Genomic DNA, 27,912 nt, shown 5'->3' with positions numbered 1-27,912 from the left:
TCAAGTCATCATTGCGAGACTGAGACTTGAGAGATGAAATTGAATAGGATCAGTTCTGACAGTGACGTGACGTTAGCACTAAGCAGTGACTTCATTACCCTTTCTACCTCCAGATTTCATTCCTCTCCTCATAACATTCATCCGTTTCAATTATTTTCTCAACAAAAAAAAAAAATATATATATATATGCTAAATATTTTTAATGCAAGCATGCTTGCTTGTGTTTGACAAAAAACGACAGGCAAGAAATCACAAATGTTTTATTGTATCCATTACTTTAAGTTCTATTCAAGTGTGTTAGTTAATGGTAAGTAAACAAGCCATATGTATGTGTCTACATATTTATGAAAACCTAATTTTCATGCAGAATGTCTGAAAAATGATCCCATGAACATCTGATGCAGGACATTTTAAAACAGAAACTTCCATTTACAGTGTGAAGCAGCAGTCTCATTCTCACATCAGACCTAAGGATGAATGATGATAAACACCAGAAAAAGCAGATGTGACCACTGTGTACAGATGTCATGTGCAGAACCACACTGTATGATCACACACCCACAGAACTGAACAGCTCCAGTGACTGTAATGGAGGCCAAGACACTGCGAAGGGGAAAGAAAAAAGCAACACAAAACATTTTGTCAACTGAATTTAGTACCTTCTTTTCTCTCTACCACCAACAACAAAAGCAAAACTATACTGTTCACTGTCTGCAGCACCAGCAAGTACAGAAGACGAACCATTCAGTCTGAGTGTCTCTGTCTTTGTGAGAAAGCTAGTGTGTGGTAGTGACTCCCTGCACTTTGGTGAGGATGCTGTTGAAGTGCGGCGCCAGGTTGGTCATGAAGTGGTCCTCAAACTCTCGCCGAAGACTGGCCAGATCTGGCTGCTCACTGCAGTCCGCAATGTTCAGCAGCTGGTGAAACAGCTTCTTCCACAGATCTACTTTCCATTTCCTGCACACCACAAACCAATCATAGGCAGGCAAATCTTCAAGTCATTCTTCACATCAAAATTCCAGTACATATATTATACCCAAGTGCCAAACTAATGATCACCCACAAGTAATAGAGAATAAACTAACAGACTGAAAATATCTTTAAAATAATTTTTTTAAAGGCCACCTGCTTTAACACAGGCCCTGACAGTTATAGCCATTTCCCTTTTCAGTCTCATCAGTTGCCATGGTGTCTTAATTCAATACTTGGCAAATATTCCTGTTCTTTTGGTAGTAACTGTACTTATCTAATATACTGTTTTCTGCAACCAACAGTAAGCAGATTATCTGTTTTATTAAAGATACAATTAATCAGAATATAAAACAATCATTACAACCAAACGCACTTTACTATAAGAACACTAAAGTTATAGCAGAAATTATTCATCAAGGATCTCCGGTATAGCTTTCCTTCTTGTATATTTGGTTGGTAATATTTCACCCTATTATTATGCCATGACTGCAGTTGCCAAGAACTGTCCAAGTAATGTTTATCATTTATGAATATTCACACACCCATACACAAACATCTGACACGGGATGACATTTCCACATGTTTGTTTACACGAATGAGTGACCAAGACTGTTCCCACCTTTGGAAACTGGAGGTCATGTGCCACTGGTCCTGAGAGTTGTACACTTTCATGTACTGACCAAACACCAGCACATGCACTGAGCCTGCCAGGCCAAACATGTCCGTCTGAAATGCAGAACGAATACCCCACGTTATAGCCATCATTCTTTCTCTACAACCAACTTCAAAACAGACATGATTATGCACAGTGATACACTCAGACTTGCAAACAATCATCATCATCATAATAATAATAATGATAGCATTTATATGGCGCTGAACCTTGTGCAGAGACAAATCTAAGCACTTTCACACCAGTCATTCGCACGTATGCATGACTCTAAAACTGAGGACAAGGAAGACAAGGAAGAGGTAGGGGAGGGAGGCAGTCTTGTGAAGAGGTGGTTTTTAAGGCCACACTTCAAAGAGTTGAGTGCAGAGACCTGACGAAGCGAAAGAGGAAGTTCATTCCAAGTGCAAGGTCCAGAGACAGAGAAAGCACAGCATCCAACAGTGGAATGTTTGAATCTGGGTATGCGTAAACATAATGGATCTGAAGCCGATCGCAGAGAGCGAGATGGAGTGTAGAGGTGAAGGCAGCCACAAAGATAGGAAGGGGCAGAAGACAGATCGAAATCATATTTACAGATTCATTTTCTTTACACATTTGTCTTTCTTGTAGGCACATCAGTATTTTAATGATAATACACACAATGCATTTTCCTAGATACATGCACATAACATGTTCTCCACATACATCACTTTCCCTTGACAAAAGAACACCAGTGAATCAAAATAAACTGTTTTAATACACTGGAGTCTGGCCGCCAGAAACAAACATGAGGATTTGTAATGAAAGCATGAAGAGGGACACTAATCTGATATGAAAATCTCACTTGATAGGTCCAGGGCTGGTCTGTCATCATCTCAATGCACTGAAAACCAGAGGTGCCCACTTTGGCCAAAAACGTGGTGCTAGGAGGATATAGGGACATGTCGATGGCTTGTCCAAAGTCCACCAGTCGCAGACACTGATTGCTAGTGCCAAAGTAGTCCTCTTTGCTGCTGCCAGGGGGCAACATTGAGCTGTCAATTAAAAACAAATTAATCAAAATTTCATATTAAGCTAAACCACAATGTAATCTGAGAGATCCATGTTGATAACATGACTAAGCAACAAGTCTGGAGGAGTCAAGCTGTAAAGATGACCAACATTAATACTTAAAATAAGAAAAAATACAGTAAAATCTTATTTAACTATCTTTATGATAAACTGAAGTTTATGGTAATGAAATGTCAACTCAAAGACATACTGGACATTCTACCAATAAGCAGTCAATTTCAACATATTAGCAAGCTATGTAAGCAAAACATTTTCCCCTCATCTGCAAAAGAGATGATTCTTTTCTCCATCATACTGCAATTTGAAGTACCAATAAGTAAACAACAAAACAAAAAAACTATGCAATTAATGCTCCTTTTAACTACTACAGCCAGTGGAAATTCATTTTTCACTCTGTAAATGATGTGTGATTGTCTGAATTGTTATGAACACCCCCCGCACACACACATACACACCCACATCATCTGTGACAAGTCCTTACAAGCCAGTCAGCAGAATGTTATCAGGTTTGATGTCCCCATGGATAATGTGGCAGCGGTGGAGAGCCTCCACCATACGCAGGAGATGAATGGTCAGAAAAGCAGCCAGGGGCTCCAGGCTGCCCATCAGTTCACGCTGCTTCTTCAGCTGGTTTACTTGGCCCTGTTGTATGCACAAACACAAAACCAACTGCAGAAAACACATGCGCTGAGCTACACACAAAACACAAAACCAACTGCAAAAATACATGTGCTGAGCATCACAGTGTGTATGTATGACAGTCGTGTCAGACTATGACCATCACAACAGCAGAGGAGGCAACACAGCAGACAGGAATACAATAGTATACTGTTATTTCTGATTCCAAAATTCAAATTTTATTTCTTATTCTGTAATTCACAAGCACTGTGTATCTTTAAGGTGGTCCACATCATCCGAAGCTTAACAGCTATCTAAATGTTCCCTGGTTACCAGTCTCAATGTAGCCATAATCCCATTTAATTTCACTATGCCTTCTTCATAACATTTCTTGGGCAATACCAATCCTTACTCATTCTCATGAGCAGAAATTCATGTTAATGTTTTGTCCACATCCTTTATGCAAACAAACTCCATTTTTGGATACAGCCCATTTCTCATCAAATGCTAAATATGCTACATACAGATACTGAACCACACAAATGGTGAGCTGAATGATTAGGAAAAAAACATATCTCCACTCTTTGTTGTCAAGGTCTATGGACCTCAGGAAGTCTAAAGACCATTCAGCTGTTGTGCCCAACCCATTTCTTTAGAAAAATCTTTGCAATGCACATAATCATATAAATTGGTTTATATTGTACAGCCCTCAATTTCCCAACGGACATAATATTACCCCCAATGTTTGCTTGGCTCTTGCACACAAACTGATATCTACACTGACATACTGCACCAGGTTCACCAGTTTCACAAAGTCAAGAACTGAACTTACCAGCAATGAGCCAAGGGGACAGAAGTCGCTGACCAGACAGCTTCCATCTTGGTAGAAGTAGGCTTGTGTTATCTCCATCATACAAGGGCGCTAGGAACACACACTCACAGGGCTTAATCTGAGGATCTGATTAATGCATGGCTAACATAACAGAAAAAATAATAAATGTAATCTATTTTACACAACCAACACCAAGTTGCAGATGACATTGCCTTCATTCATGCATGCTGGGTATTTTCATGTGTTTATAACCCATCAAATGTTGACAAGGGATCTTTAGCACCACATGTACTTGATCTTCTGCATGTATATATGCAGGAAGGAAGCTGAGACACTTTATGGCTGATGGCATCTGTAGAACTGTTCAGGTTCTGACTTTCATAGGTGTCTGATGGTTGCAAATAAATAATAAATACATATTATCATCATGAGCATTTATGCCTAATCTTGAAAATAAGCCCAAGGCATTTACAATATAACACACACACATATCAAAAAGCAAAAATAGAACACAAAATACCAAACATCAAAAAATTATTCATCCCCCACACAAACACACCCACAAATCACACAAGTCATAGCACACAATCATAAATTGTACACAACCACAAATACAACCAACAAATTCTGAAACTCTCAAACTCACTCACTCACTAATAGTCATTTTAGTTCATACTGGAATGGGATAAGCTGTTGAAAATTATTCAGGAGGGGAAAAGGTGGGTCTTCAGACTGGATATGAAAGATTGCAGGGAAGATGAGTGATGGAGAGGCTGAGAAAGTTGATTCCAAAGAATGGGGGCTTGGTATGAAAAACTGCCTTGACCATACATTTTGGTTCAAACACAGGGGATCCTAAGCAGGCGGTTGTCAGAAGAAGAGGGGAGTTGGTATGAGGGTATGTAAGGATGAATGAGATCAGAAAGATACTGTGGACCAGTAGCCTCAATGGACTTGAAACAAAGAGAGACAACTTTGTAAATGATTCTTTCTTGTATTGGGAGCCAGTGTAAAGTATGAAGGAGAGGAGAGACGCGATCAAATTTAGAGGAATAAAAGAAAAGATGAGCAGCATGGTTCTGGACTTTCTGAAGCCTAGCAATGAGGTAGCTGGCTGAACCAACAAGCAGGGAATTACAATAATCCAGGCGGGACAGCACACAGACACAGAGGAGAGTTTTGGTTGCATCTCTAGTCAGATGACGAATAGATACAAATCTGTGAATTTCAAAGTAACACAATTTGCATTCATTTGCAACATGCTGCTGATAGGAAAGAGACTGGTCGAGTATGACACCAAGATTACAGATGGAAGAGGAAAGGGGAATGTTGGTGCCAATGAGGGAGACTGATAAAGGAAGAGAGACTGTGTGGCAAAGTCTTTGTGGGGTGATAATCATGATTTCCGTTTTATCCTCATTTAATTTTAGCTTGTTTTCAGTCATCTGTGTCTTCAGATCAGATATGCAGGCCTGAGTGGAGTCAGTGACAGAGGGAAGGAGAGATGGAGGTCCTGACAGATACAGCTGGCTGTCATCGGAAAAGCTATGGTGGGACGTTTGATGACTGACAATAGTGGAAATCAGTTGTGTAAAGAGAACCAACAGAATGGGCCCAAGCACAGAGCCTTGTGACACACCAAATTGTATGTTGGACAGGGAGGTTGAAAGACCGCAAACAGAAACAACACTGGACCGTCCAGACATGAATTCAAAATATGATAACACATTACAAGGGACTACAATAAACTGACTAAAACAAAACAAAATTATTTCTCACCATGTAGGCAAGGCCACATTTCTGTAACCTCTGATGGATCTCTGAACAGATATAATATTCCCAAGGAGCAGAAGGCTTTTGCACCTGCAAAAAAGGGGTAAAAAAAAGATCTTTTGGTCTGTCAAAATATTTTCAACTAAAGTGCAACTGTCATCATAAACACAATAGTACACACTTTTTCACCAAACACTGTATCTACATTCTTTCAAAAGCATACTACATTCTTTCAAAAGCATATGAGACAGATATCTTTAAATTCAGTGGTGTTAGTATATCAACATCTATCAACTCCAACACAAGCACTTCATTATAAACATCCAAACATTACTGTGCTATAATCAGTTTTCAGAGCAGAAATGTTCATTAGTGTTTAAATTATGTAAGTTATGCACAGGGAAGGTAACTACTTCCAGGAAGTTATCGGCCATAGCTATTTTCATAGCTACATAGGCAGGTAGCAGTTTGCACAGGACAGGAATCAGACCCCTGCCAGAGTCTGCACTAGTGGGTCACAGTAAAGTAAGCTTAGTTAGCACATGCTTATGTAGCACATATCCGGTAATGCTAATTTCACATTCAGTACTTCAAAACAACAGCAAAACCAGGAAAAGTGTCAAAAGTAAAGCAAACAAGCTGTGCCGAACTGGCCGACTGTATGAGAACTGTACTTGTTACCTTGATAACACAAGAATTGAGATTTGAGGGCTCAATGTCCATGGTATCCATGCTGTCATCCAGACTGGTGGTGAAGCACTCAGCATGATACACCTTGGCGTAGCCCCCCTCCCCAATCAGACCTTGAAGCTGGTATGTTTCCATTCCTTTGTCAAGGCAAAACAAGACACAAACTTTTACCTTAGGTTGCAATGTCATTTTACAGGAAAACAGCCTTACTCATCTCTAAGTACACTAGAGCCAAAAGCATTCTCTTTTTTTCTGATAATCATTAAAAAGTTACACTCCATTTCTTTTACAGCTGCTTTCAGTTCCAAGACATGTATGCCTGTTTCATGAACTGACTGGTATTTTTACGATGGTCTTCACTGTTTCCTAATATTTCTTGTGTCCACATTTTCATTAGAACACCCCAACCTGTCCCTTTGAACATATTTTTCTGCTTAAAATTTATCATGAGCTTTAGTACCTTTTCTCATGCGAATAAAAAAGAAATGTTTACTTGAATAAACATCTATGTAAATATCTAAAAGAGCTCTTATGTGGCTAGACAAACAAAAAACTATGGCAGAGGATAGAACTATTGAGCACAGCAATAGTTGACAAACAGTGAACAAAAACCCAGATTGTTCAATGCCATGCCTACCCAGGTTGATGAACTGACAGCCAGTGAAGTTGGGCACTCGCTGGTTGCACTCCACGTAGCCTTCCCGTTGGTCCAGAGGGGGACTGATGCGCTTGAGGAAATTCTTGATGGTGGCCTCATCAAACGGGTTGTGTGGGTCGATGCATACTGACATGGACAGCAAAGCCTCTGTCTTCTCATCCACTTCAGCAGGGACATAGTGAGAGGTGTCAATGACATGCTTGTCTGAGGAAGAATCCATAGGGGCCGGGTCAACATCACACGTGGAGGTCACACCCGACGGGTGTCTCAGGCGGCTGGATGCACCCAGAGTGCTGGCTGCATGGGACCTGGACTCCTGACTGCTGCCTTCTGAACTTCCCTCAATGATGGGGCTGAAAACAGGCAGCTTCCCTCATAATGCAACCAGAACAAAAAGTGTTGTTTTCTTTCTAAAATGTTCACTCTGTTTAAAATATCTTCAGCAGTTAATGGTTAAACCACAACAGGTACTTTCATACAGCTCTAATCAGGGTGGGGAGCAGGGAAGATACAGCTGAATAAATATTCTTCCATTTATTACTGTAAATATATATGCACTTTTTCACCCACATTCATCTTCCAGCACACAAAAATGATGGGGACCCTTTCATAGTGGCCACTCAACTTTCTTTTTTTTTCTTTTTTTTAAAATCATACTCAGTACATATCACCTACTGATGACAATCACCTAGTCTCTGCAACATCCAATGCAACATTCTTGAGAAATGAGTAGAACAGGGGGATAATCAGATATTGGAGATTATACCTCATGTCATGAACACATGGAAAACTGTGACCTGTGTAAGAACTTCCCTTACAATTACATGCCAAGTATCATCAAAGTTAGTAAAATCATGTCTCACACCCCTCACCCCCACCCCCCAAAAAGTTAAATATTCTTGACACCTGTTGTCAAATGCTTTACTACCTGAGGTCATTTTTGACTGGGGTGAGCCGCGTCTGGTTAAAGGTATGGAATTGTGCATTTTGAGAATGCTGGGCCTCAGAGTCATTCGTCTGTACAGCGGCTGAATCAACCATCTCCTCGTCAGAATTTTCCCGAGCAATCCTAAGAGCACACACACATTTCAAACCAGTTTGACATTAAATTTCATGCAATGGTAAACATCAATTTTATTTTGTGCTCATTATATCACTGGAGAGATATCCAAAGCCATAAAAAAACTGTTCAAGAAGATTCTCAAAAAAGACAAAATATTTCTATTTGGCGCATTCTGACATCTACAAAATTTATTCCAATAAACTAAACTATCTCACTTTGAAAAAGAGACAAGAATGAAACAAATGACTGCCAAAGCAACAGAAGACATCAATCGCAATAAAAGAAAAGCCAGCCACCAGCTCAATGTGCTCACTTGTGAGGTTTGATGGAGCTGAGAGATATGGAAGGCAAGCGACCATCATCATGTCTGCCAAACCCAAAGGGGGTGGAGGCTGCTCTGGCTGCTGCAGCAAAACTGTCCTGTGAGCCCACAGCTGCCAGTGTCACGTCATATTGGGGGTAGAACTCTGTCCCTTCACCCATTCCATCATCCTGGAAACAAACACTGCAGTTCCAGCATCTTTGTCGCAACACACTGATTTTTAAAAGGGCAGAACAATCATCCAAACACTAAGCATGAAATGTCATCAAATGTGACCACTGTCCACTGTCAGTCCAATCATCTCTTTGTCATTTTCAATTTTTAATATTTCCCTAAAGTGCTTCCAGTGCTCTTTCCATCAATGAAAACCACTTTCAGATCAGATAAAAACTGTATGGGTTACACAACCTAACTGTAACCTTCCAGACCGTTTTGAGAAAATTTGCTTCACAGATTTCAATTGTCCCCTGCAGATACTTTAAACTGGAATACCCAACAAATAACTTAAAATGGACATGTTTCAACAGTATAAAGGTATTTGTAAACCAGTGTCTACAGAATGTGTGCCACCACCACACTGATATCATATAAAATAAATGCTAATGCAATCACTGACCAACAACAGTCAGTTAGATTTAGGCTCTCTTACCTCCGCCATGAATTCCTGGACAGGAGCTGGGGCTGACAACCCAGGTCTTTCCTGCAGTGCCCGTCTGCCTTCACAAAGTACACGGCCTCGACCCTTCTGGCTGTTACCTCTTGGTGGTCTGATACATAAGTTCATAACGTCTCACAAAAGTAGTCCCTTTTAATATGGTTTGCAGTTGTAGTTCATGAAACAAGACAAGAGTCTTACTGTAGAAACTGCAATTGTGACTTGTGCTTTCTGATAAAGTGACATTTAGTGCCACCTCTTGTCAGTTCACTTAAGAGAATACAGACATACTGAGATTCACCCACCCTGAAAGACAGTATGACTTCCAAATAATGACCATTCCTTTTACGGCCCAGTTGGAGAAACAAGTGAACATTATTATAAGTTGTTGGCAAATGTAATCAAATGTTGGCAAATGTAATCAAAACTTCAAAAGATGCTCAAGAAAGAACTAAAGCCGTCCAGAAAAAACTGAACAATATCGCTCAATGGTGCAAGGACACAGGATCTTCCATCAATCCAACGAAAGCCCAAACGTTGCTGTGCACCTTCAACAACAAAACCGCAAGCAAATCACCCCCACCTGTGTCATTCGACGGAATTCAAATCGAGAAAACTGAATGCCTACGCTACCTTGGAATACAGTTTGACCTTTAGAAAGCATACAGAAAATACTGTTCTCAAATGCAAAAAGGGTCTTTCAGTCCTAAAGGCAATGGCAACCAAAGGTATCGAACAAAGCCACCTCTTCCTGCTATATCAATCACTCGTTCTCAGTGTGATCAACTATGGACTTGGGCAAACAACACCGTCTCAAAACAGCCTCCTAAAATTAGAAAGAGTTCAAAATGAAGCTATGAGGCTGATCCTTGTAACAACAAAAGCAACGCATATGGAAACTATGCGATACCTGCTTGACTTTCCTTCAGTGCAGGCCAGAAACAAGTTAGGACAGGTTAAGACCTACTTCAGAGCATCAGAAAACCCTCAAAACCCACTGCATGATGCAGTCAAGGAACCAAAAGGCTGCCGTCTATGATGATGAAGATCATGGATGGGGCAAGCAGAAGATACAATCCAACTAGTATGCCGACTACAAGACCTGAAAGAAACAAAAGAATGGGAGGAAAACCCCAAAAACCTCAATCATCTATTCAACACAGCCATTTCACCCACTCTAGGAAGACACTGTCGGGAATGGCCAGAGGGCAAAACTGATGCAGAAGTGAAGCTACTCACAGAAGAAAACAGTAAAGAATAGGACATCATCATATACACTGATGGCTCAGTCACCAAAGACCAATTTGGTTGGGGATTCACTGCGAAACAAAATGGAAAAACAATTAGGGAAGAGAATGCTGCTTAGAAAGTCACAACAGCCTAACGATGGAAGTTGAAGTTGAAGTGACACATGCTCTCCAGTGGCTATCATCTATCCATATGCCTGGAAACCAACATGCCATGATTCAAACGGACTCAATGAACCTCATACAGAAAATTGAAAGTGGAATCAGAAGCCCAGAGTGGCATGAGGCAATGCACGACTTTCAGATTAAAAAACTTACATGGTCATACTGCCCGGGACATGCAGGTGTTAAGGGAAATGAGCAAGCTGACAGACTTGCTGGTAACGCAACAACGAGTGGCCTACATCTATGAAAATCGGAAATCCTCAGAAAAGTCAAAGAATACCAAAAAGAACAGGTACAAGGCCATCACACCATCGATCGCCTCAAAGAAATAAAGGAAGAGAGAGGGAGCGGATGTAAGTCTAGCATGAAAGGTAGAGAACTATGCTTTGCAAATCAAATGAATATTGGCATCATTTCCAAACCAACATTGCGCAAATTCCTTCAAAATGGAACAGAGTCTCTTTGGGCTTTTCCAAATCCAACAACGTGAGCAACACGCATCAGAGATCTTTTCCCACCCCTCTTGCGGCCAACCAGTGGCAGCCTCTGTGTGTGTGTGTGTGTTCAATTTCATTTAATTTCTATCCACATTAACCAGTTCAGTGCCAGAGAATTTTGTAAAAAAAAAAAGTGCTCTCCCCTTTCAAGGGAATTTTGAAGATTCAGGGGTAATAAATCACAAAAAAGGGTGATACAGAAAGCAAACATTTTTGTGAAGGAAAATGAGGGTAGATTCTGCTTCTGGGCTATTTTCCCAATTAGGTTCATTGTAGATAATTGTTCACACATGTAAAGTCAAGATAATAATTTTTATGCAACAAGAAAGTCTACTTCCACCTCTACATAATGACATGCATAAAGAAAAGAAACAAAATACAGCTAGAAATAGCATGCCTATTGTCATATAATACCTGTAGAAGAAATCAAAACAGGCTGTAAGTTAACCCTTTCGCTGCCAGGAAAATAAAATTTAATTGAAATCTATTTGCCAGGGTTTTTTCACAAAAAACGGGTATAAATTTTCAAAAAATTCTGTGCTCTTTGTTATTGGAGAAAGACCCATAAAAGTATATATTTTCTGAAAGGTAAATGAATAAAGAATACAAAACACATGCTGTTTTCCCATTTTATATATTTTTAGTGACATGCTATTGTTTTGAAATCAGTGTTTTGTTTTTTGTCACATTTTCAACTTGTTCATTACAAACGTTAGTCAGGTAATTTGCACAAAAACATCATATTTTCTGGACAAATGGATATCTGCAAACACAAAATCATACTAGAACAACCACAATATATATATATATATATTTTTTTTTTTAAGAGATAGATACACAATACATTGTGACTTCTCCAAGTGATAAGATGGATGTGAGGCCACGCCCCCTCAGTCTCCACCCCCCTCCTCCTCACCCCTCTCACACGGTCACTTGATTCAGTTCTCATCAGACCGCATTGGCTGCGTGCCAAGAATATCGCTCTGCTGCTAATTCGGTCATGTTCTGTCGACTGCTAACATCTGTACAGCTGGCATCACTCACTGACAGTTGCATCTTGGCCACTCTCTTGATTGCTCCCTTTATTTTCTATCAGATCGTCCTATAAATGTTCATCACTATCTTCTCCTTTGAATTTACGCTTCAATTCTTTCTGAGCATCAGCTAAAGAAAGAAATCTTGGTTGATTTAGTTCGTCATGATCGCATGTCTTGAGCACAGCGTCAGTCCGACATTTTGTTGAGCGAGCGAGGAGAGAAGTCAGGCAAACACTTGGACAGTGACCCAACCAAAACGTTCAAATAAAGGACTGCTTCATGACGTAGATGGGGTTTCTAGCTATGAATAGAATCTAGAGAGATTCCCCAGGCTAAAGTTACCACTATTTTTGTCAACGAAGTGAATGCAAACCAGGGAAAAGTCAGAATATTTCGATGACGAGTTATCTCGTCATTGTGGCAGCGAAGCATACATGCTTGCCATGACGAGTTATCTCGTCATGCAGGCAGCCTAGGGGTTAATAAAAACAAATCACAGCTCATGCAGACATGTAAGTAAATCATTGTCCCAACAATGACAAAGGTGGAGAAAGTCAACGCAAAAGGTCAATCACAGTCTCAGAAACTGAGCTGGCAAACTTTTTGACAGCAAAGAGCGTTTGCAAGTGAGAGGGTGAAGTTCGTTGATGACATTCACTGCTTTCAAGTTGCACATGGGCCAGTTAAAGTGTCTATTATGCATCCGGCTTGCCACCTCTTCAAACAAGTCATACAGCTGATTCAGCTTTAAAAAAAAAGTATTAAAAACAAAAAGTATCTGTTTCATGTCCAATATGGGTTCAACCCTGAATTTCGTGAAAACCGTTGTGCCTTTGGTAGGCATTCGACCTATCATCTTACATAACTCCTCTCCCTCTCCTCCCCCTCTTCCAATGCTTGCTGTATATATTGTCAGTCAAAGCCACTGGTTCAAAAACGCTATCTGACTGGATGGATGGACTGAATTACCATCAAATAGGCTGGCAGTTTCATTGGCTGTCGTTGTCAATCACCTTCGTTTTCAAACCACTCATCAGACAAGAGAGATCCTTCTCCATTGCGAAAGCTGTGCATAATCACAAGCAGAGCTTTCAGAATTGTGTAAATTTGATGACTGTGACCATTTGCTTTACTGGACAGTTTTCAATGTCTTTTTTTGCACATGTTGCGACCCCCTTTTCCACGCACATCACGTGGTCAGTTAGCAAATTATTAGCGAGTAGAAAGGGGTCTTCTACCTGATGTATGTTCATTTAAATACTATTTTTATAATCCAGACACATCAAACTAACTGTTCAGAGTCTGTTTATGTGAACTGAACCACACTCGAACGCAGGAAAAATCGGAACATATGCAGGATGTCAGTGGGCGACGTATAGGCACTATGCCAATACTTTTTGTAGGACATCAGTTGGCATCTTACAGTCACTCTACTGGTTAAGTGTGTGCGTGCATGTGTGCGTGTGTGCGTGGGTGTGTGTGTTCGCAGGGGTGTGTGTGTGGGGGGGGGGGAGGGCTTGTGGGAGCAACGGAATACTGGAGCATGCGGGTGTGCATATATATATTTGTATTACTATATGTGTGTGTGTATGTGTGTGTTGGGGGTGTGGAGGGTGGGTATGGGCGTATGTGTGTGTGTGCTTGTATAAGTGCGTGCGTGCGTGTGCGCACGTGTGTGTGTGTGCTGTGGTAGCTGCAATACGTAGCCTAGGAATGAGTGTGGGGGAATAGAGGGGGCAGGGTAATTTGTGTGTGTGTGTGTGTGCGTGTGTGTGTTGAGGCTCGTGTACGTTTATGTGTATTTGTTTGTGCTTTCATATCGGTGAAACTGCATGTTTGTTGCATATCTGTTATGCATGTGTGTGTGTGTGTGTGTGTGTGTGTGTGTGTGTGTGTTTTACATTTCTTTGCTTATTTGTTTATTTATTATCATTATTGTCTTTTTATCTAATTTTCATTTATTGACTCACTTGTGTAAACAAAGTTAGTCTATGTTTTAACCCAGTTCGGTTGTCTGTGTGTGTGTGTGTGTGTGTCCGTGGTAAACTTTAACATTGCCATTTTCTCTGCAAATACTTTGTCAGCTGACACCAAGTTTGGCATAAGAATAGGAAAAATTCAGTTCTCTCCAGTCATCTTATTTAAAACAGTATTGCACCTCTGGGATGGGCACAAAAAAACAAAAAAAAACAAAAAAAGTCAAATTATATGCAAACTGAATTTACTGTTATATATTTTTTTTCTCTCTAAACTTGGCACTTTGATCTGACATTCTGACACAACAACAAGAGCAGTCATTTTTATCATTTTTTGTTCAAACAGGAACTTCTTTTGCTAAGCATGGAAGTTATATTTCTGGTGCATGTCTTTGCTGCAGATCATAAAAAAGGGAAATTAATCTGTAATTAATGCTAGGGGGGCTAGTTTGCTTTAAACTGATCTTTCTTATCTTAAACATTACATTCTGAAATTATACTCAATACATAAAAAGCTTGTGTGTTTTACTCTCAGTGTACAGGGCTTTCACTATGTTCATTCGCCCAAGTGGTCTTTTTCGGCAAATACTAAAATCAATACTAAGAGTGGACTTTATAGATCTATTGGCTGAGCCCTGAAGGTCATGGGCAAAAATCAACTGCGTACACATATTTATACATATTCAAAGCACGTGCTCATATTCTTCACGAATGCAAATGACGCCATTTTGTTTCAAGTTGTAGACCTGCCCGTTCAATCCTATATTCAATCGACAATACACGATAACATGTGATGGAAAGTTGGAGGAGACCGTTAAATATTTGTTCAGAGAAAGATCTGTGAACACCTCATCACTTACTGGATTATGCCCCAAACTGACATAAAAATATCAACAAAATCAGTCGGAATTCACAGTTTAAAATAATAAACCATGAGAGTTAATGCCCTTGATGAAACGTAAAAATTTCCAGTCTTGAATTTTCTCAAAATGAAGTCCTTTTCACTTCATACGATGTTTAGAAGTATTTGTACTTGGCTCTACATGTTATTAGTTTAACAAAATACTCAATTTTCATATCAACTTTAAAACTATAAAACTAGAATGAACATAAAAGAGAAATTGAATTGACTGTGTCGTACATTCCCGGCAGGTGTAACGAAACTTGTACAGCTATCTAGATCCAAAGAAAACAGCTAAATGTTGAAGTGTGATAGTGGCAATAGCCACATCTTTACTGCGGACTTATGAAGAATTTTTAATTGCCCTTAAAGAATTTTTGAATGCCCAAGATACACCAGAATAATATGATTTAAACAGCGTTCTCACTGTGAATACCGCAAGTGATTTATCGCCCTTTAAAAAAGCATCTTTAAATGTTAAATTTTTTAACGTCAGTTAAGAAGCCACGATAGTGTATTGGGTAAGACAGTTTCTTCTCACCCAAACACGCGGGGATCAAATCTGCCGTCAGGACTTTTTTTCTTCTTTTTTTTTTTTACCCGAAGCTTTATAACAACAAATACAGAACTCATTTTAACGATTTGATTTTTTTTTTAAAGTGTTATCACAAGTGAGTCTTGATGGCCTTGCCTCTCTTGTTTTTATTATTATTATTATCATTGTTATTATTACAATTATCATTATTATTATCTTTCTTTTTATGTTTTTTCTTTGTCTATATAATTTACATATTCATTTACTTCTCAAGGCCTGACCAAGTGCGTTGAGTTATGCTGCTGGTCAGGCATCTGCTTGGCAGATGTGTGTAGCATACATGGATTTGTCCGAATGCGGTGACACCTCCTTGAGCTACTGATACTGATCAAATCAAATTCATTATCTACACATGTTGACCCATTGCTCATGCTCACAATGAGGCAGACACAACCACAGTGTCTCTACCTGTGCAGTGTCACTTCATTATAAATACAAAGTATATTGTCATGTGTCAAATCTGTAACATTGTACTGGGTAGAGGATGCTGTGGTAATGTTGATAGGTAATATTGCACATAAAATGAAATAACTGTAATGATAATGAGAAATGGCTTAACTCATGCAAGAACAAAACCTATAAATAAAGTGAAAGGTGTACCTGTTTTCCTGCAAGGGAGCATTTTCATCACAAAAGATTTTTGGAGCCGTTCCAGCTGGGACAGCTTTCTGTTCTGTCTCATCAAACACCATGATGGGAGCAGCATTTGTTGGTGGTGGTGCTGGCTGAACAGCTTCTGAAATAAGATAATTATTGGGATGTTTACCTCAAATCAGTATCTAATAATAATGTTATTGATAAATAATTATCAATCAGTGTTTAATTTTGATTTTTTGCTTACTTTTACACATTCAGGTCTGTTCAAACCATGATCTAAAATTCCTTACGTTATGATTCCTGAAGACATGCGCTATTTCAAATGCATTTCGTCCACACTGATATATCAATGTACAAAGCACGCACATGGAAGCCAAAACATCTCTTCACATTCAGAAAAATTATGCGACTTAAATTTTGTGATTAAGGGAGAGACAAAACACAAACCTGTCATTTCTGTATCTTCTTGATTCCAGGCACTGATTTTGTCACAGTCCAGAGTAGCGTTATACATGCCCTGCACCATCTGCAGGGCTTCCTTCATATTCATTGTAGGTGACGCACTTGTCAAACTCTACACAAATGATTTCCTTTTTAGTTTGTTTGTATAACAATGGTGATCCAAAACTGGCATTAATCAATCACAGTATATCTTGCTATGCTTAAATGTGTCCAAAAAAAAAAAAAAATATATATATATATATATATAAATAAGTACCAGTACATATAATCTAGGAAACAGCATTGGATACTACCTTTAAGTATAGCCTCAGCACAAAAATCAAAATAACACAAATATGTGAATTTGATGAAAAGTATCATGTCATGTGCATGTGTTTATTGTGACGATGTTCATTATGTTGCATAATCTTGATTAACAATAGATTCATGTAAAATAAAAATTATTTCAGAAAAAATAAAAGATAGGAAAATTAAATTAACACATCTGTTTCCAATTAAGGACTGCGAGAATTTCTAAAACAAAATTTCTGAGGTATGAAAACACGCCTGCAGATTTTTTTTTCAATTAAATTGCAAATAGTTTGATCCTGATCTTGGTGCAACAACAATTAGTGCAATATCAATGATTGATATCAATCACTCTCCATGTTTTTCGGTCAATGAAAAAAAAATACAATGACAAAATAAAAAAAAGAACAGAAAATGAGAGACAGGGAGAGGCCAAGCCAGCAGAGCCATTACATGTTTAGAGGTGTTGCTGTCAGGGGTGGGTCCAGCAGACAGAGGCTGATGGGGATGATGCTGGCTACCACTGCCAGATGACACGCTAGGCTCTGAAGAAAACACTGGTGTTCTCTGACTGGAGTTCAAACTAGCATTCTGTAGACCACTGCCGGACACAGCAGAAGCTGGTGGGCCCCGTCTTTGTAGACTGGAGTTAGCTGAAGAGGAGGCGGAGGTGGGAACACTGCTGAAACTGGTCGACAACCGTCCTGAAGGCTGAGGGGCACTGAAGCTGGCTGAGGATGGGGCGGATGAGCGGGCAGCATTAAAACTGCCAGAAGAAGGTGCAGAGGAAAGAGGAGCACCAAAGCTGGGGGTGTTCTGAGCTGAACAGAACTGACCACCGCCTGCAATGGGCATAGGACTGGGCTGCACACCAGAGTTCTCCGTGGACAGCTGCAGTTGTCTGTGACACACACAATCATGCGTTGTCCACAAACCATATCTTTTTAAAAGTAAGAATAATACAATCTCTGTAATTAAATTCTTTCAAATTTGCTATTCATAACTCAGTGTTAAATGGTATGATTAAAAAAAATCATCTCTTCAACTGGTCTGCCTCAACTGATTGATCTAAAAACTTTCACATAGATGCCTATTTCACAGAGCACATATTTGTCATAAATGATTACCTTTCCTTGTAAACTTCACAAATGTGGCTTGCAATATAAATTCATGAAATGGAGAGATACCCATTTCTGGCTGCACAACGTTTTTTTTTTTTTAACTATTTGCGGATTACCTTTCCTTGCACGTTTCTTCACAAATGCAATTGGTATTGAAAAAGAAGCATTTCTCCACTATTCTTTTATACAAATGGTCTGTAAAGGAAAAACTGACAAGACAAAATCATGTAAGCCACTTACCTCTGCTTTTCTATAAGCTGTTTGTGTTCTGTCCGCATGGTTTCAATATCTTTCTGGACCTGGTCTCGAATCAGTCGCATTTCATTCAGCTGCTCTGCCAACTTCCTTTGCTCCTCTTGAAAAACCAACAACAAACATTTTTGCCACTAAATATTTGACTGTTTACATTAGCAGCAGCAGCAATACAGTTGTTATTTACAACAAAAAGTGTTTTTGGGACAGTTTCCCAAGTATTTTGGCTTCATATGCAAATGTTTTAACCGAAAATAAGTCTGTCATTTGATGCTTTAATGATCTTGGTACATATAAAAACCACCTAAAAAAGAAATACAAAAAAACAAAAACAATAATAGATGCTGTTTTGACTTGATAGTGCATTGTGCTGAACTGCCCCCCATCTCTGCTTTTATTCACAAATTAAGATTAAGTAAAAGAATCACCATTCCCTCCATTAAAACACACCAAAAAACCCTTCCCTGTCAAAAAAACAAAACAAAACAAACAAAAAAAAACCCATACTTTTATCTTATAAAAATACACACAAACAATAACAAACAACAAACAAGATAATGGACAAACCTTCTTGCTGCTTTTTTTTCTTCTTCTCTATGTACTTGAGGCTCCTGAGCTCCTCAAGGGAGAACTCCTGAGTACCACAGTACACCTTTTCTTTGCAATACATGGGGCGTTCGTCACGAGAAGCAACCTTACGAATAGGGTCCAGAAGGTGCCCTGGTTTATCTGCTTTTCTTGAGCTCAGAATGTGACTGTCAACCAGGGCAGCATTCGCACTGCACAATGAATAACATCAGTGCACCACAGATACCATGTACATCATTTTGCTGATAACTAAATGTGTAGCATTGAGACAAACTAGTTTGTGGTTTTAATGTGCAGACATCTAAACAGAAAGGTTATTAAACTTGTGCCGAACACAGGAAAAGGAAGATACTAAACATGTGTATGTTGAAAATGTTGAAGCTAGGTTAATCAGTTTTAGAGTAAGAACAATGTACGAATATAAACAATAATGGAATTTTGACAAAATTTCAGTTTCTGCTGTCACTAAAAAGAAAAAGCATGTAAGCATGTTGTCAGTACATAGTGACAGTCAAAGCCATGTAAATCCAGATTAAGACATGGTTATGGCAAAGTTTCTTTGTTTTATCAAAACAATGGATTGTTTTTAAAAGATTATAACTGTGCATGAAAGAATATATGCAAAATCCTGGATACTTAAGTATTTGTATGCTCCAAATGACAATTTAAACATTAAAGTTTGTAAAGTCTGAGCAACCTATTAGAATACTACCAGATAATCACACACACACATACACACACAAACATACTCAACACCTGGTCTGATTCATTCTATAAGGAAATATACATAAAATATAATGAGCAATATCAAATTCAAAGTCATCTTCCCACAAAACAACCATCTGTCTGAAGTGTCACCATCATAATAATCTCACAGAAAGCCCAAGTCTGAACTTCAGAGTGCTTACTGTTGATCCTGTTTGGTGCTTTCATCCTCATGGATCTGAAATGCTGGTGTTGCAGGTGTTGCTGCAGCTGCTGCTACACCTTTACGTTGAGGGGCCTGGAAATAAACATGAAATATGACATAAATCTCCTGTCCAAGCCAGACTAGCAGTCAATTTGTACAACATCTGGTAACTCATGAGTTATTTATAAACTAAAGTTAATCCTAAATGCAATTTTGTTTATTTTTCAAGTGTCTATCTGACAGTTTACAACTACCAATAACATGCAGAGTAGAAGGAAGGCGGCAGAATGGTTACCGTTAACTGTCGATAAAGTGTTCGTTGGGGTCTGGGTTTGATTCCCACTCTCACTTTCTCATCATTTGTCATTCACACATGATGTTGACTATCAATGTTCACTGTGGATGGCATGGAACAAGCAGACATTTCATGTGCATGTGGGCATGCATGTAAGTGCACATGAGTGTTGTGTGCGTACAATATCATTAACATTTAGCATTATAATATTTCTTTTTCTTTTAGTCTGTCATCAGATATGACTATGGGTCAAGAGTAGCTTTATCCAACAGTGTCATGAAAACCAACCTTTGCTTTGGTCCACACACCAGGGACCTGTTCATTTTCACGATTGAACTGTTCCCTCACAGGTATAGTTTTATGTTCCCCAGTCTGCTGCAATACAGAAGAAACAGGAGCATTTTCGTCCTGAAAGACCTGGAACCCTGTACCTCTCTGCTGCTGTGGGGCAGTGACTACTGAAGATGCCAGTGCACGAGGTTGGCCTGAAACATATGTGCTATTCTTTACATACCTTATTACTTATGAAGTGTCATCAAAATCAATATCCTCATGTCAAACCAATGACAGAACAAAAAATCTGGTCTTTCATCACACTGATGATGTCAGAAGTAAAGTCTCAAGTCCTTGAATTTCCTCCATTTCATACTTGTGTTATGTTCAAAACAAAACACACATTGTCAACATCATTGGTTTCAAGGAAACATACATGGCCAACATAAAAGTAAACAAAGTCATGTTACCCAGTTTTGCTGTTCCTGTCCTTGTTGAACCCACACGGTTCTTCTTATCGGCTCTCAGTCTGCCCAGCACCATTCTCTGCTCCTCCCCAGTCTGTCTCTCATCTGCCTCTTCCCTTGGCTGAAGGACCAGGCCTCTTGCCACACGCATCTGGAACTCACTGGAAAATATTTCACTGACATTTTAAACAGGTAACACCATGATTCTCATTCAAAATATGACACGATTCCTAAAGTTACAAAGTTCTAATAATCTATGAAGAGGAGAGTTATCAAATTTTCATATGGTTTTCAGTTGAACATCAGTATTTAGAACTAAGCTGCTGACATTCATTATGCTCTTCATCAAACAGTATCTTTCCAATCTTCCTCCTTTCAAACATACATGCCGTGTCAAATTTTGCTTAACTCAAATTTGATTTAATGCAATACAAGAATCTAGTATAATTGTAGTACAAAGAGGACTGAAGAGGAAAAAAAAATGTTACACACATCTCAGGAACAAACCTGTGCTTTAACTTGAGAACATCCAATGGTTGTGCACCTCGTGAAATACCATCCAAGTAAATAGAATCAGCTTTTTTTGTGTTGCCAAGGCGCTCCACAAAGTTGGCCCACTCCTCATACAGCACAGCTAGATGGCAGCCAATATTCTGATCAAACATGTACCGATAGATCTCCACAGGGTCATCACTGAAATTAGCCTGCAACACAAGCACAACAGGTGTATGAAGCAACAACAGGTGTATGGAGGTACCAATGACAGTATATCAGGCTTTCGATTGACTGAAAACTGTTAATAGTTGGTTTTTTTTCCTGATTTATTCTGAACTTGATAGAAAATAAAAAGGGAGAGGGGAAGGCTATCACAGATCCACCACTGTTCATCTAAAATTGATTATCATAAAAATGAACAAACAAAAGAACATATATAAATACATGTAATACACAAACTGATTGAAATGGTACTGAATCCAAAATTTATCAGTCATATATATATATATGAAAAGACACAAACATTCTCACCCACCCCTGTTCTCCTCTCTCATAATGCAATATAGTATATACAGTTACAAAAAATAAGTCCACAATTGCATTCATCAGATATGTATGCTATAACTTACAAATTTGATCCAGATGTGAACAAATCTGGGGTCATTTTTGTATCCCTCATGATTCTGGAAGTGAGTGAGGCATCGCTGCAGAAGCTCCAGTAGATTTCCATCTTTACCCCCACGTGGAAAGTTCTGCTCCGTCCATTTGATGTAGCTGTGAGGAAGATCATCACTTACACAGTTACAGTTACATGTGTATACACAGCCATGTTCCGCACACTAAATGTACAGAGTTTAAGCATTCATTTCTTTCAACCATGCACACACATTTACATATATATATATATCTGTACACACACATCGCCCCCCCCCCCCCTCCCTGACCCCCAACACACACCCCACCCCCCTCACCCCCACCCCAGTGCATTAAACACACACACAGTCACACATGCAGAAACACACACAAGTATACTTGCTTATAAATCTACCAGTTTCCATGAAGTCAATGCCTCTCCATGATTTAACTTCATTAAGTTATCCCCATACGGCTTTTCAGTTGCATACATACTATGATACATTGTATTCGATACTACATGTATCTGATTTTGAATAAAAATGGTGATATACAGATCTGTACATCTATGGGTATGTACACTTACTATTCAATTTGGAACTTTTTTCTTAACATGTTTTATAATTTTCAAATCCAATTCTGTGACTGCAAGAATGAAGATATCAAAAATAATAAAACCTTATACTGACAATAAAAGAGCAACACACTATAATCAATCATAAATTTACAAACCAAAATTTTACAGCTACACTAGTAGCAAACTACTATTTCAGTATCGGTATCTGAGTGGTGTGATAATGTTATTCACTTATTGTGTTATAACTTTGTCATGAAGTTGTATTAATTACTAATTAGCTATGTTTCATCTGAGCTCTGAGTCCAACACTGGCAAGAATTAATGTGGTGAAAATACCAATAATTGTTTTATTCATTATCATAACAACACATAAATACTGACATTAGTGACAGTGACAGATAATTATTACTGACCTGTCCCAAACCTCCAGTGAGTCATCTCCATCATACATTCTGATCTGCTGTTCAAAGAAACTGAAAATGAATGAAATCAAAATATCAAGGTGTTTGTTTTTGTTGATTCTGTGTCATTGTATGTATTATGTTTGCTTGTTTTTGGTCAGTAGTTCTTTATTGGTTTCTGATTCAGTTTTCCATACTCTGCTTTTCTCAATATAAATTCATTCAGTAAAGACAGTATCAGAGTATGAGTACAACTTTTGTATCAGAATTAGTAAAACCAAAATGACCAAACACAAAGACAAAGTCTTCAATTTCATGTCTTTTGAATACACTTATACAGCCCTTGCTAAATAAAAAATCTAGTGGGGTAAATCATCTGAGTTTGGCTTACTGAAAACTTCAGAAAAGACTGAGTAAGATTACTAAGATTAAATATCATTGCGAGCCATTCACCAAGGTGAAGGTGTTGGACCTCTGATCCAGTGTTCACCTGTGATCATAGTTCGAGGCCCTATTCCAGCATGGTTTTGTGCTCTTGGGGAAAGCACTTTGTTTTCCTCTCTCGACCCAGGTGTGAATGGATACCTGACTCAGATATGGTTAATATGGTGGAAGATGATTGGGCCCCATCTTCCTATGCTGAACTCTAGACACAGTGATGAATTCACTGCCCATATACGGCAATGGCCTTATGACTGAGTTATGACTGACTGCATGAGACTGGGACCTTAAATGTCATTGATGCAAACAGGTGGTAGCAGTAGTAGTAGTAGTAGGGACTGGTTTTTTTGGCCTTAGGCCTCAAGGCCTATTTGTGTCTCCTAATTATTTTTCAACTTTGTTTAGGTCTGATTGCATGCCTATCTTATAAAATAACATTATATTCAATCTACACTAAAGAAAAAGTCTTTCTATTTAGGGTCTTCATCTTGGTGTTTTTTCAAAGCTGTTGATATCTGGTGCATATTTTGTGTTAGTAGGCAGTGCATTCCAAAAATTCATTTAAAAAATCACATTGACAAAAAGTTTAAGAACCATGTATTTTCCACAGAGTTAAATCTTTATTGAGCTGCAGATATAGTATACACTATGCCTGATTTAAACAAGGGTCTGTTCACAACAAGTGATCCAAAAGCACATAAAATGGACACTGATTATGAGGGCAAAAGGCTTTTAGCCCATAGCCAAACATTTCTGTGATTCTGTGAAAAATTAGCAATTCTGAAAGCAAAACAAAACTTCCGTTTGTTAGAAAGAACACGAGTAACCACCATGAACACGTTCATATCATCATATCATATCAAGGCGTGCAGGCCTGACGAGGCCTTTTGCCCGCTTGATGTGGGGAAGAAAAAGAGAGTCCCCACATATGTCTGATGCATTTTTCAACATTGAGTGTGCAATGCTTGAAAAATCAATAAATATGTAAATGAGTTTTGTAATTTAAATTTTTCAAATGAATATCAAGATAATTTTTAAATGTATTCACTGTTCCTGCGGAAACAACATCTTGTGACAAATTGTTCCAAACATTTGTTACTCTGTTAGTAAAGAAATGTGCAAATCTGGAAGTTTTAACTGAAACTTTTAATAGTTTGTATGAATGGCCTCTTGTGGTACTGTTCTCATTCAATGTAAACAAAGAGTTTATGGTTCTGCTGTCATATAATCCATGTGTCATTTTATACATCTCTATTAAATCACCACGCAGTCTTCTATATTCTAAACTAGGTAACTTAAGTGCTTGCAACCTACTTTCATAGTCCATATCAGCAAAGCCAATGATTCTTTTAGTGAATCTTCGTTGAACATTTTCAATACTGTCTGTATGTTTCACTAAACCCGTATTCCAAACAACATTCCCATATTCTAAGACTGGCCTGACTAATGACTTAAATAATGGCACCATTATGTCTTTACTTTTACACTGTATGTTTCCAACTAGCATTCCGGTCAATCTATTGGCTTTTTTAATGGTTTCATTAATATGAACATCAAAAGAGAGACCAGAGTCAACAATGACTCCAAGATCTCTCTCCGATGAAGTCTCCTGCAAGTCCGTACCATTCATATAATACTTATAATGTGGATTATTTCTGCCTACGTGTAAAACTTTACATTTATTGTTATTAAATTTAATTTGCCATCTATCAGTCCAGTGTACTAAATTATCAATACTAACTTGTAATTTCAATCTACCGACATCAGAATCTACTTCCTCATAGATCTTTGTATCGTCTGCAAAGATTTTCACAAAACAGTCTAGTATGTCAGGCATGTCATTTATATAATATACAAAGAGTGTGGGCCCCAAGACACTGCCTTGGGGAACACCACTACTCACCTTAACAGGACACGATGACTCAGTCCCTACTGATACGTACTGTGTTCTCTCATCTAAGAAATCTTTTATCCATTCCAACAATTTACCAGAAATACCGTACCCTTGCAATTTAGCAATTAACCTATTATGTGGAACTTTATCGAACGCCTTCTGTAAGTCCAGATAAATTACATCCATTGGTTTATTGTTTTCAAGTGACTGCATCCAGTCATGTACAGTATTCAACAACTGAGTCACACAGGATCTACCACTGGTAAAGCCAAACTGATAATCAGACAGTAAGTTGTTATCAATCAAATGTTTATTCAAAGTATCACGTATGAAACCTTCAAAAACTTTACATACAACCGATGTCAAACTTACTGGTCGATAGTTTCCAGGGTCTTGTTTGTTACCTTTCTTAAATATTGGTTTTACTTGTGCTACTTTCCATGCCTGTGGGATCTTACCATATGATACAGTCTTAACAAACAGAATCTTTAAGGGAATAGCTAAACTATTATGTAATTCTTTTAGCAAATAAGGGTGCATTCCATCAGGACCAGTGGATTTATTTACCTTTAACTGTGAAAGTTTGTCACTAATAATCTTTTCTGAAACTTCAACATAATCTGTTGAAGCCTTGCATTCTGACTCAAAAGAAGGAACATTGGTGACATCTTCCACTGTGAAAACACTAGAGAAAAACAAATTTAGGACCTCAGCCTTTTCTTTGTCATTGTTAGTTAAAGTTCCACCAGGTGTGCTTAAGTTCGGAATAATCTCCTTTGGTTTAGTTTGTGATGCAATATAATTAAACAGTCTCTTTGGGTCACTTTTAATGTTCTTTGCAATAGACATCTCTTTTTCCTTGGTAGCTTTTCGTAATGCCCTCTTAACCTGATTTCGAGCACGTGCATAAGCATTATAATTTTCAGTCGTCCTATACTTCTTATACCATCTGAAGGTCCTTCTTTTCAATCGTATCTTTTCCAAAACAAAAAATGGGACAGTCTTTTTGTAACTTTTGTTTCCAGTCCAAAACTCTTTAAATGGCACATACTTATCTTGTAATTCCTTCAATTTATCAGAAATGCAAGACCAACACTCATCTACAGATTTGAGTTCCAAAGTCTCTTTCCAATTAATGTCATCCAATGCATGCCTCATTGTCTCATAATCACCTCTATCATAAAAATAGCGTCTGCCTTTCGACTTACCAGGTAGTAGAATACCAGTATCAACTTCAAACATAATGCTAGAGTGGTGACTTTTACCTATAGGGGGATAATATAAAACATTATAAACTAAGTCATCTCTGTTTGCTAAAACTAAATCCAAAATATTTGCTGTTTGATTACCACGAAAATGTGTTGGTTCCGTAACAAACTGTACCACAAAATTATCTTGCAATACTTCCAGAAATTTTGAAGCAGGGTGGTCTATGTGTTTGGTACACACTTCTTGTTCCCAATCAATATCTGGATAATTAAAATCACCCATCAACACTTTCTTACCTGTGCCTTCAAAAAACAGTGATACACATTTAATTAATTTCTTATTTTCTTCTAATGAACTACTGGGAGATCTATATGCAACTCCAACTTTTAATTCCTCATTATCAAGTGCAATGGAGCAGAAGACAGAGGGACTGAAGACTTCTTCCAGCTGTGTACTACGTACCACATTCAGATTCGACTTTGCAAACAAGCATTCCCCCCTCCCAGCCTCATTAGTATATAAAACATATCCATCAATTACAGGTTCCCATCCACAGTCAGGTCTCAGGGTCTTTGGCTTCAGTTCAGTAACTGCAATAATGTCAGGATTTAAATCCCAAGCCAAGGCATTCAGTTCTTGTTTTTTGTTTCCAATACTATCAGCGTTTAATAGTAAAAACTTCAGACCTTCAGGACTGTAACTCTCACCCCTTACATTACCATTACTCTTGTTGTTTGTAACTTTCAAATCTTTTTTATTTGCACTATTTACATTATTTACAGCATTTCTTTTGATATTCTTGAGTCAGTGCTCTGAGCTTGGTACCCCAGTGTTACCAGCTCTGTCCTTTTCATCCTGTCCGGGTTTGGGTCTGGGAATGATTTTACCATTTCTGATGATGACATCCAGTCCTTCCTCGTCCCTCTGTCTTTTCATCTCCATGATACACAACACAATTACAAACTCACGCGTGCTAACACATTTGCAATATGCGTTTGACATCTTCACGGACGAAATTACTTTGAGAGACAAACATACAGACGAGAGCATACTTTCTCTGGTCTTTGATGTGCTGCACATCAGTTGGTGTGTGGTGCTGCAAAGCACACGTCAACGCGGCGATTTTACGTCCTTCTCGCAGGGGTTGTACATTTTCTTTGCTAAGTTCCCATTCGCTTGAATCGCTCATTTTCGTTTAGAGCTACCAGTCTCAATTACCTTCAAATATTATTCACAATGAACCTTTGAACTCAAAAGCGGATAGACAGACAGTGTGAATTTCCTT

General features: G+C 38.5%; 1 protein-coding gene across 1 annotated transcript; it reads right to left on the bottom strand.

Moving 5' to 3' along the window:
• On the bottom strand, window positions 1-27,912 carry LOC143285216 (mitotic checkpoint serine/threonine-protein kinase BUB1-like). Its single transcript, XM_076592464.1, has 23 exons — window positions 27,680-27,912; window positions 23,096-23,155; window positions 22,102-22,246; window positions 21,485-21,681; window positions 20,981-21,138; window positions 20,526-20,722; window positions 19,941-20,035; window positions 19,012-19,223; window positions 18,433-18,547; window positions 17,525-17,972; window positions 16,769-16,895; window positions 16,325-16,460; window positions 9,301-9,418; window positions 8,643-8,821; window positions 8,195-8,335; window positions 7,246-7,619; window positions 6,600-6,745; window positions 5,925-6,008; window positions 4,146-4,235; window positions 3,177-3,337; window positions 2,469-2,658; window positions 1,592-1,698; window positions 1-957 (listed from the first exon to the last, which is right to left on the bottom strand). Exons 1-23 carry the CDS (start codon window positions 27,814-27,816, stop codon window positions 777-779), a joined length of 3,798 nt encoding a protein of 1,265 aa, XP_076448579.1. The 5' UTR covers window positions 27,817-27,912; the 3' UTR covers window positions 1-776.

The sequence above is a fragment of the Babylonia areolata genome, chromosome 1 (genome assembly GCF_041734735.1).
Source record: "Babylonia areolata isolate BAREFJ2019XMU chromosome 1, ASM4173473v1, whole genome shotgun sequence".
Taxonomy (NCBI): domain Eukaryota; kingdom Metazoa; phylum Mollusca; class Gastropoda; order Neogastropoda; family Buccinidae; genus Babylonia; species Babylonia areolata.
Note: the sequence above shows the minus strand (reverse complement) of the source record. Positions and strands in the feature narration are given on the sequence as shown.